The following is a 12,500-nucleotide window of genomic DNA, read 5'->3' on the forward strand; positions in this document are numbered from 1 at the left end:
GCATAGGATTACATGGGATTAATTTTAATTCATTTTGTTTTCAAAAATAATCTAACTAGAAACTCGAATGTCAGATTAACATACTAGGCCCCATTTCCCAATAATAGATCCCGATATTGTACTGTGGACATAAAGGACAATCAAACAGTAGTGTGGTGATAGCACCAACAGTCTTTTATATTGAAAAGTTGAAGGCCTTCTTTTAGTATTTTTATCATTGTACTCAAGTAGAATTCGGTTAATCTGAATAGCCACGAAAACCTGAAATCAACCATACGTCAAACAGCGAGCTCAATTCAAATGGTTCGACACAGGTCTGTTTTAACAGCACCAAAAGCGTGATTGGTACACATCCTTTCAACTCTTCAACTCTTCAACCTCCGGCAATGTTTGCCCGGTAGGTACCAAGTTTCCGCACTTTGATATTATTGTTACTGTTAAAACTGGTATCACCTTTCACAGTTCGTGATCGGACAATTGGGACGTATATATATTATAACAACCAAAGGTCTTATTCTAATCGATTCGTGTTGTTAAAATTGATAAGCCACCTTTTGAAACCTGTGACTAAAATCAAAATGAGCCAAACACGGCATTGTTGTAACAGGGTCCTCAGACATTTTATAATAACAATTCCAATAGGTCTCCGTGGATAATTGACTGTGGAAATGAAGCTCTTTGTTTACACGGGTCGATAGCTCAAGATTGACCGAGCACTAAAAATACGTAATGCTGAATTGATCTATCGTGTTGGTGTTATCTGCCCAGATTAGATCCTCTACTGCACACACATCTTATCTGTCCCAGAGACGGAGGCACCAATGGCATAATGTCTTATTCTTCTTCCCCTTGCGTCTTTTTTCCATCTTCCCTCATCCTCTTCTTTGTCAAATCTTCATCTTTTCTCTATCAACTCCTACCATTCTTTTTATATAAGCATATCCTGTAGCCGTTAAATTGTATGTACAATGTCACTCATTTCATTATAAAAATAAGCCTTATTATGACTGTTTTCATAGAAAGTATTGACATTGATAATCCTAAACAATATATTACAGAAGAAATAACAATTACAAGAAAGTTAATAAAGTTGATGGTAATATCAGTACTATCCCCGTAAATACATCACAAATCGGGCACCTTGTCTCTGGCACAGTCATGCTGTCTCATTTCAATGCAAAGGACACAGTCGTGTTATCTACATCAACCAAATTAAGGACTGACCCCGATCGACCGACGGGCGTTCGATCCCAGATCAGGTTTAATCTTATTACAACCATTGAAGACAAGATCGCAAGCCAGTGTGCAAACCACTTGTGGCCGGGATACAAGATAAGGCTTGGCCATTCAAAGCAACCACTTGTCATAGTGCCTATGTTATTATATGTAAGTATTGGGTAAAAGGCACAGTTTTGTCTAGAGGGTTACCCAGATCAACTTGGTTGGTTCTAGACTATTTATACCCAACTGCAAATAAAACTAAAACAACTTGAAGCCATAAACTTGCTCGTATGGAATGTAACGTGTATTTACTGAACGATTCCAGTAAAACTGCGCAATTGATTGGTATGAAATGGGCCTTGGAATATTGCATACCGTACATATCAAGTAATAAACAATAATTAATGTAACAGCTTCAAAACAGAACAACATACCAAGCAGAGAACTTTTTGGGCTCAATACCCTTCTTCTGCCAATGACAAAAACAATAAAAACATCACTTAATAAAAACCAGAAAAACGGCTGAGAAATATGTAATTGTCGAAAAGACGTGCCACATAGTTCTACTCTGACGTCCATCTGTTTTTAAACCTTGTATTTGTTTTGGTTGTTTTTGTTATTGGCCGAAGAAGGGTTTTGAACCCGAAAAGTTCCGTGTTTGGTATTCTTTCAAGGCTGTTATATTTATTTTTGTTTATTACTTTTTACAGTCCACATCTCCTAGCACCTTAGAATCACATAAATACCAAGAATGTTGCAGTTCATTATTACTGCTTTCCTTAGATGTGCAATTCGTAATGTATCTTAAAATCAAATTTGTAAATCAAAATTCTCAATATGACGAAATAACGGAGTTGAAATGATCGAATAAAAGATAAAGAGTAAGACGTCAGACAATTGAACAAAAGAAATATAAAATAAAAGGGTTTCGAACTAGTTTTTAAAAAAAATCAAAACAATAGGATTTAAAAACTTGAACAATAACATTTTATACTTCCAAATACTTTAACGCTATTGATGATTTGAAAAGGTGATATAAGTCAATTTCCTAGATCCACTCTAGAAGGTTCATTTACGGTCCCGTCGATAGATACAGCTATTTTATTTATTTGAACTTAATGACGTGGTACGGATTAATGTAACTACCGTATCTAATTACATTGAATGGTGTTTGAATCACGCCAGACTTGAAGGAATATAATGTATAGGCACCCGCAAATCAAATTCTGTTTTGAATCAATTAATAATTGGTTCAATCTTGATTTTTGATTTAACCAGTTAACTGTCATACACTGGAAAAAAATGTATTTAAAAATTAGGCAAGAAAAATCATCCTTCAAATATCCATCGAGTTAAACGATGTCCTAGTTTTAAGAGTTTTTGCCAAGATTTTTAATTATGTGTCTTTCCGATCAAAAGTATAAAATAACAATGTGAAATTGAATGTAAGCTTCAATTTAATATACGAAAACAGATACAAATGGACGTTTCGGAATTCTGCAAGATCCAGAGTATGGCAGTTAACTGGCGAATAATTGGTTCAATCTTGATTTTTGATATACGTCTGAATGACATGTCGCGCCTCAATGCAGTAGATCCTACGTGATAAAATACCAAAAGATATCGATCCCCACAATTTATCATAGTATTACCAACAACAAAAAAATCAGAACAAAAACTACTTTGTTTCATATTTCGTAGCTTATGGTAGGTCGTGTGGAAAAGAAGAACTACATTAAGTCAACAATGAGATATAATGGTTAAAGCATATAACGTTATGTATAATCGACGTCATCGAAGTAAGCTAGAGTAAGATCCTGGCTATAATTTGATATGAAAGGAAACAAATAAACCAGGAAGGTTAGATAAGGAGACAATACAAGGATATAACGAAGTCATCTGGGAACAATCAGCTCCCAATGTGAATTGAATCTCATCTCCTGCATCATAATATAATAGGAAGGCTGGTTTTCCAAAACTCGTTATGTCGATTTTTCTACTTTTTGAGATTTTTCCTCCATGAGATAAATTGAAACATCAACTTTATTTTCAGTAATTTTGGCACGAAAATTTCAAAATATTTGGGTTAATTTGGAGTTTAAATATGATAAAATAATAGACCGAATGAGAAATTTAGGGGAAATAATCCTCAATATCTCAAAATGGGAAAGACGGAGTTCGACAGTTTTGGAAAACCACTCTTCTCTCTCTCTCTCTCTCTCTCTCTCTCTCTCTCTCTCTCTCTCACACACACACACACACACACACATATATATATATATATATATATATATATATATATATATATAATGAATAATGATCAAAAATTCATAAATATGACAAACAAATAAATAATGAGTATGCTTTGTACATGCAACGCTCTCCAGTGAGTAGTGCTTCAATCACATTCCTCCTCATAAGAAACGTTGAACGAATTTTTATTCTTTATAATATGCACACCGACAAATAACCTTTTACGTGCCTCAAACATTATCCTTCATTGCTTTTAGCCATGCTCTCATTCACCTGAACCTCTTGTAGATTACTGTGCTTTAAGTGCATTACCAAAATACACAACGACGAGGCACCCGAGCGAGTATTTATAGTCAATGTCACCCATTCACCTGCCGGCATCCCTCATTGATGAAATTTAAAACTTGTGACAAGCTTTATCTTTTTTAGAAGAGAGCGTAAATTCTTTTTTAATGATGATCAAGCTCAGCCAAATACAGGGGAAATTATTATGATCATCATCATCATCATCATCATCATCATCATCATCATCATCATCATCATCATCATCATCATCATCATCATCATCATCATCATCAGCATCATCATCATCATTATCATCAGCAAAATTAATTTTATTAGCAACATCGTCATAATCATCTTTCTTCTTCTTCTTCTTCTTCTTCTTCTTCTTCTTCTTCTTCTTCTTCTTCTTCTTCTTCTTCTTCTTCTTCTTCTTCTTCTCTTCTTCTTCTTCTTCTTCTTCTTCTTCTTCTTCTTCTTCTTCTTCTTCTTCTCTTCTTCTTCTTCTTCTTCTTCTTCTTCTTCCTCCCTTCCTCCTCCTCCCCTCCTCCTCCTCCTCCTCCTCCTCCTTCTTCTTCTTCTTCTTCTTCTTCTTCTTCTTCTTCTTCTTCTTCTTCTTCTTACAACGTACATATTCAAGAGAAAAACAAAACAACCACGGCTCTTCGCTGATGAATATCAAGTTAATTTTAATCATTCAAAACCCCAATTACCTAGTTCGTATTTGACTTGCTTCATTTGGTATTGATCTAATAGTTATTCAAAAAGACAATGACATAAAACCCCGTCAAATCACTCTCTCCACAGACTATAATATTTGTTTAACTCCCGTTCCTACTTTACAGCCATTCAAAAGATAAAAACTATGAATGCCATTCGAAGTTATCAGCGTCAAGTTAAAATTCTTCAGTAAAATTCAAAGCATTCTTTAGTCAGGAGCTCTTCTCCAAGAAAAGACATTTGTTGACTGTGAATGAAACCGAAAGGTAGAAATACTTTCAAGTATGCCATTCAAAAAAGTGTATTCACGACGGGTATTCTTAACATCAAATGATCAAATTATTGATTTGTAATAAGTTGTATTTATCAAGGGGGAAACCAAACACATATTATATTGGTTACGAGTTCGTTCTGGTCTCACACGACGTTTGATGTTGTTATTGAAGACGTTGCATTGAGAAATATCGTCGACGGTGTTGCGCATATATATCTTAAAAATAAAAAAAATATTTATTTTTCAAATAGGACCAGGGCAGGGCAGGGCAGGGCAGGGCAGGGGTGGGGCTAAGGCAATCTTTTATTGAATTAGGATGATTTCTAAAAAATTGACGAGTTATAACAAAGTTATATTAGGAACTAAAGTTTTACCTTTGTCGGTGCAATATGTGATATTGATTTTACAAGGTATACAGCAATACACTTTCTCCAATATGTGTTTAAAATAAAAGTTAGCGGTGAATGTTCCATTTCAATGTATAAAAGCTTTATTTTTAGATTGAAGCACATAACTAGTCGATACTTATTTATACAATTCAATTTAAAGGCAACAATGAATGCCTGGGTCTATAGAAATACGAAATCAGATTAGCTAATTATAAACTCGTTATGTTTATAGCGACGAAATTACGTCACACAGCGCTATATTATTGTTTTAAGAACTCCAGATCATCAACACCATTCTCATTATTATTATCATGATGATGATGATCATTATTATTATTATTATTATTATTATTATTATTACTATTATTATTATTATTATTATTATTATTATTATTATTATTATTATTATTATTATTATTATTATTATTATTATTATCATTATCAAAATTATTATTATTATTATTATTATTATTATTATTATTATTATTATTATTATTATTATTATTATTATTATTATTACATGTATCATCATCCTTATCATCATCATCATCATCATCATCATCATCATCATCATCATCATCATCATCATCATCATCATTTTTTTATATTTCTAAAAGATGGCATAATTGATTTCCATGCACTATGAATTTACAATCTAAATGTTTTCTACTGATAGAAAAGTAATAATTTAACAGTTTAGGTTCGCGTGGTTACAAGCACTCTTAAGGTTAATAATAATCAAACCTGTTGGTGGTTCAAGTTTTTGATTTTATTCGTGTCGGCTCGCTTTTTGACCAAGGCCTGACTTAGTACTTATTGAAAATGGGTTACAAAAGTTTATACAGATCTTACAAGTCCGTCGCCGAAAGGCATATTATTGTGAATGAAATTAGCAATCACTCTCTATCATTGAGAACTGTCCTGAATGCAAAGGAACAATGATCCAACGGTCTCTTAATACGTGTCATTATGTAAACAGTGCCTTAAGAACCTATAATAAAACATTACATCGCTTCATTCATTCTTGGGGATTGAATTCGAGGGTCACTGCACTGTACCATTCCAACCATAACAGGAAGAAGCCAACCTCCGTTATAATGACAGAGATACTTGTACTTTTACAGTGGTGGATTGTAATGTAGAGCTCTTTTCAACCAGGGACTGTTGTCTCAACATTGTCATACTCTGCTTAACACATCCCCCCCCCCCCATTATGATAAGATAAAATCATTTTCAAAAACAATTCTGAGAAAACTCAACAATGAGACAGACTTCTTTGAAAAGAGGCAGGGCTTTGAGACCATTTAAAAACTTTGACAAATTAATGGTTATCTTAATCGATCGACATTTGAAAAACACGTTTTCTGGCCAAATGAAAAATAAAAGTGTTTCGTTATAATACGGTAGAATGGCCAATCGGGATACGGTCCAGCGACGCCATCACGGATGACTACGATTACCAGTGTCATCAATATAAATCACCCTATCCATAAAATACGAAAGTTTCGCAAGCTCCTAACTGAACAGCTCTGGTAATGGTAGTGATCTTTAAATTATGCCTCTAGAAGTAACAAAACTAGTTTCATTACAAATCTCATCTTACTTTACTAAAATAATAATTCGCAATAAATAACCGGTATATTTTTCAAAGGTTAGTTTAACTTCCCAATCAACGCAATTTATTAAGTCATTATAAAACCGACACTTCCTTAATAAAAGTCATCTGCGATATGATGTAAAAATCACGAGACATGAGAAAATATGTTCTAGCATTACTAAAAGACATTGAACACAAATACTATCCAAAGTCGACTGCTTTACTATTACACAAACAGCGGACTAAATGAAACAGTACTGATTAATACCCGAGCGGAGGAAAATAAAGTGACTCGCTTAGATGGACAACACCGACCAACCCCCAACTCGAAAGATGTTATTTACTATGAAATAATAGACCACAGTAATGACCAAACCTCGTACTTCCACTGTTTATTCCAGACCTACGTTTTCATTTCTGCCCTTGTGTTAGTTGCTGCTTTTCTGATATCCACGCACGAAATAGGTCCAGTGTCAACGCTTCATTGAAGATAGAGTAAAAGAAGCGAGGACCTTAATCAATGGTGACAGTCATCACTACGAATCAATTGTGTGTATTACACACATCGGGTGTGTCCTAATAACATGCAATCAATTATGGAGGGCAAAATAAGCCTCTTAGTTCCCATCCGGCAAAAATCATTCCTGAGAAACACTTTCTCCTCATTCCGCTTCGTTCAACGAAAACAATTCTCTCCTACGATTTGATGAAGTCTCTTACAAAACTATGAATTGTTTTCTTTGTTAAAGCTAATTGGAAATTCAACTCAATGGTGACTATTAAAAGTGGGTTCTTCGGTTCTTTTTTTGTTATTTCTCTCTCTCTCTCTCTCTCTCTCTCTCTCTCTCCCTCTCTCTCTCTCTCTCTCTCTCTCTCTCTCTCTCCCTCTCTCTCTTTCTCTCTCTATCTATCTATCTTTCCTTCTCTCTCTCTCTCCCCCTCCTCTCTCTCTCTCTCCCTCCTTTTTTTGTAATTTTGTTTATGATGCAAAAAAGAATAAGAAAAAAAACCGGAATTGCTTTCACCGGGGTTTTAGAGGGGGCCCAGAGAGAAGAAAGTTATGATTATGGGGTCTGATATGTGACTTATTGATGGCCTGTTTGTTTGATGAATAGATATAAAATATGTTGCAATATGTAAAACTATTGCTAGATATTAGGCCAAATTATACCAGTGACCGATTAATAAATAAAAGTACAAAAATGCCTTCAGTATAGGATATTTTTTATGGGACAGCGTGGCTCGGCCGACAGGTACCGAGTTCGAATACCCGCTACCTTGTGTGACCTTGAGTAAGTAACCTTGCTCTAGCTCAGTTTGCGGCGCTACACTGCGGTTGACGCGTTGGTTATTCGTCTTCCCTTGGATTAGACACGAGAGGCAAATTTCCCCTAGTGGAATTATTATTCTATGTAGTTTGATAACAATAAATGTTTAAATTCACATACCACGTTTCCCAATTTCTTTTGTTTTACTTTTCGATTTTAAGGGCTATTGTTTTACCGTAGCTGTTCTCAAGTAGTTATGTTTCCCGGGTATGAATACAAGATCGATATTTCCTCTTTATTTATATTAAGAAAGAAAATATATCGAATGTATATCAAAGAATTCTGTCTTTTTTTAAACTGCTAGAGTAACAACAACGACGACGACAACGACAACGACGTCGATAAAAACAAACGCATAACAACAGCAACTCCGATGACGACAACAACAATAATGACAACTCCTTTTCTCCCGCTTCTCTTCCTAATTTTCCTCCTCTTCCTCTTTCTACTACCTTCCTCACTCTTCTTTGTCTTTCTCCTACTTCTTCTCCTCCTCTTCTTCCTCCTCCTCCTCCTCCTCCTCCTCTTCCTACTACTACTACTACTACTACTACTACTACTACTACTACTACTACTACTACTACTACTACTACTACTACTACTACTACTCTACTACTACTCCTACAACAACTACTACAACAACTACTACTCCTACAACTACTACAACAACAACAACAACTACTTCTTCTACTACTACTACTACTACTACTACTACTACTACTACTACTACTACTACTACTACTACTACTACTACTACTACTACTACTACTACTACTACTACTACTACTACTACTTATGCCAAATTAATCTTTCAAAATATGTAAACCATTTAACGAATTGTTCCACTATACTTCAGTAAAACAATAAATAACAGACGTTAACTCAATTTGAAGCGAACACCCACGATTCACTTACCAATTCTTGAGATGCTGAAAATTCCCCAACTCCAGGGGTTTCGGATGCCCCATCATAGCAATAGTCAAAGCCAAAGTTTTTCACTCTTTCTCTGTGATCTGCGTATTCTGGAATGCCATCAACCTAGAGCAATGATTTGAATAAACGAGATAATTTAGTTAATTGAATGGATTTCGAAAGTAATTTTATAGGGAAACGTAGCACAACTTTATTCTACATAATCTCAATGAAAGGAGAGTTAAAGCTGATCACCAATCCTGAATGACTAAGAAACACAATGTAAGAAAGCATAAAACTCGCGTATAAATGGAAACAATACAATGTTATAACAATAATAATAGTTTGATGAATATGAAATTTCATAAAACCAAAAATAATTATGGTAATGACACTAATAATAATAAATGGCAATCCACCCTTAACATTTGAAAAAAAAAACAAAAACAAAACAAAATTTATTCGCAGACAAGATGCTAGTTCAACCAATATCGTTCATTTTGTTAGAGGTTTTAAGACTTCACGTAGAAATAAACTGTAAGAATTAAAAAAAAACACATTTATTTTGACCACATTCATTGTTATCTGGTTAAAATTTTGTATGATCCAAAGATTAGTAAGAGAAGCTTGACAAAGTGCCGAAAGCATAGACAAACAGTATATTATTTGTCTTTGAGTGCCAAATCGATGTGTACACATTTTCAGGTCTGATAATTGAGCACAATAATAGACTTGATATAACATTGTTGCCATGGGCAATATGTTGCTTTGGTTTTTGAATATTTCTCTTTTACAAAGATGAACCCATGACAATTTGGATTATCAGACCTGTGAATTAGTACACGTTGAGTCAAATATAACCTTTTATATCAACATTAAAGGTGCAACCTGGAACCAAGTATTGGGAGGTAAAAAATAGCAAGAATGGTTTGACAAAGTGTCAAAAATAGATCTCTGTATAAATTGGTCGACGGATTAATGTTTCTTATCACAAATGTGAACAAACTGATTGTCTTATTGGCAACTAAGATGTCTGGAAGTTTCGTGAAAGCTTTTGCAATACGAGTCGTTTGAAGGCATTACTTTGACAGCGTAGCCAATATACATAGTGCAAAGGAACATCGAAAACAATTATTTTCATCATTGAATACAATTAAAAAGTGTATTTTGTTAAACTATCAAATGTTTCATGACCGTTTTAATGATATTTCCAACAAATATCAAACGTATTTAACATGAAAAAGTTGATGAGCATTTTAAGTGTATGTGATAAAATAAAGATTCAAATACTAACATGAATGTATAGACAGAGAGAACATTTAACAACTTTGAATTTGTTTGTGGCACAGTGGCACACAGCGCAGATAAAAAAATAACAAGAAAACATTAGGGAATTGTATTTTATGTTCGGATACAGCGTAACATTGAAGTAATGTCTATATATTTAGCATTAATTGAGAGTCCAGAACTTTTAGAAACCGTCTCAAGCCGTTATCGTGACTTTCTCAAACACAATTATCAACACACGTACGCCAGTAATTATAGCCATATCAATCTCGCATAGTCACCAGCACCAAAGACAAGAAACAAGATAGCAAACAGCAAGGCCTGCCAAAATTCGATTCATGACCAGGCAATAACATTGGGTAGATCAAATGGCGGAGACCAAAGATTTGAATTATATCATGGGTGTATGACACGGCCTCCTTGAGTTAGGTTGAGTTATCTCAATGGACACTTGTACATATCAACACACTCACAAAATTAAATATTCTAATAACTGTAATTGTAACAGAGGACAATGAGAAATTGTCACATTGACTGTAATTGTAATAGAGAACAATGAGAGATTATCACATTGACTAAGTAGTGGGGTCATTCAAAGATCGAGGAGCCATAGCATTTGTATCGTATCAGAATGCCATATACAGGCTTTAAAAATATTACAGAATTAATCAAATCAACAGCTAACAAAGCTTTCAAACAAAACATTGTGTGCGGTAAATATCGACATATTAGCGGCTAAAATTATCAAGTGTCCCTACCCTATATGAAAAATGTTATCACTCATTCTTTTCTTTTAAGAAAACGTAACAAGATTATGATGAATCAGCCCTTACCGATGAAATTCCATCACGAAATCTGAACGAATTGTCTTCATGGATTTACACCATCATAGGTCTAATACAAATGTATGGTCATTATTTTCAAGTTGGTAATTTCGATTTCCATGTGTTCAGTAACGGACCACAAAAGTGCTTTAGAGCCATAAGGATCATGGATCCGGATTTAATCCGTGTTTTACAGTAACACTTGTCTGCTATCTCATGGATAGTGCGCTAGTCTCTGCAATGTACTCTCCACCAAATCTAACAGTCACGGATAGCAATCCCTATTAGATGGACAAAGGGGCCATAATAAAGAAAATAGAGACCCAACCCAGAATCAAACCCAATCATGTGGCCTATGAGTCAGTGCTTTTCCAACTCTGGCGTACTCTGGAAAGAAAACACTTTTTTAAAAGGATTTTTCGGCATAAATATCGATCGATTTTGGACGAGCTTTCAGAACAACCGTTACAGTATATTATTTGCAATACTTAATTCATTGCTATCGCTTTGAACAAAACTAATTATTATACACGTCAAATGCTCATTGCTGGCATTGTGCTTGACGTTCCATTACAGAGATATTATCTCACTGGTTTCCCAATCAGAAAAGGTTACCACTCGTCTCAAACCGGTATTACATCAGGGTTGGAAGGGGGGGGGGGGTGAACCAGGGATCTATAATTGAATCTTAATCTTAGTAATTTGTAACCTTTGACTTAAAATAACTGCCTTTATTGATAAAGTTGGGTTTTGTTTATTCTACTTTAAAAAGACATCGGTTTTGACCATAGAGGCAATATTCTTCCTGAAGTTCATTCCCAATCCGTATAGGATTTACGCGGTGAGTCATATAAATAACCAAACTCTCGATGGCTATGTGAAGGCTACCAATACTACTACTACTATGCCGGAGGTGAACCAGTCAATCAGGAATTGTCCACAGCAATTTGTCAGGTAGGAATTACCTACTGCAAAGCGTCCGTGACATCCGATTGTTGAGCCCTAAGCTCTTGCCTGTCTTTAATCGCGCCGGGCGACGTCCGCGTTCACGCTGCATTAGCTGGATGACATGACAATGACAATCACTTCAGGCGGGGCAGAAGAATCCGATTCCTCTTACATTTGATCTGAACGCCCATCCCGGGCGCCAATCCCTTTGGATTCGATCTCAGTGTCCAAATACTAAAATTAAGAATTTCACGGTTTGTGTGTGAATAGCGGATCAAATCATTGGAGTTGCAATGGAGAAGGATTCCTATTGGCCGACAGTAAACTGTAGATTAGATGACAATGTTTGGTAAACTGGAAGAGGTAGATTGAGATTTATAATAGATAGTTTCGCCTTTCTCTGTGACACATAAAACACTAGACGTCATTGAAAACGATAACATGACGCCCCCATTGTTTTGAAAT

General features: G+C 35.0%; 1 protein-coding gene across 4 annotated transcripts in view; it reads right to left on the reverse strand.

Annotated features, from left to right (window-relative positions):
- Positions 1 to 12,500, reverse strand: part of LOC144963024 (uncharacterized) — a 137,674-nt gene that overhangs the window by 108,722 nt on the left and 16,452 nt on the right. For all 4 annotated transcript variants that reach the window (XM_078896596.1, XM_078896598.1, XM_078896597.1 and 1 more), the window contains exon 3: positions 8,980 to 9,102. In XM_078896596.1, the coding sequence (XP_078752722.1) occupies positions 8,980 to 9,102 (123 nt within the window). The remainder of the gene's footprint in view (positions 1 to 8,979; positions 9,103 to 12,500) is intronic.

Source organism: Berghia stephanieae, chromosome 1, assembly GCF_034508935.2.
Source record: "Berghia stephanieae isolate SIO BIC M18660-M18661 chromosome 1, UCSD_Bste_1.3, whole genome shotgun sequence".
NCBI classification, from domain to species: domain Eukaryota; kingdom Metazoa; phylum Mollusca; class Gastropoda; order Nudibranchia; family Aeolidiidae; genus Berghia; species Berghia stephanieae.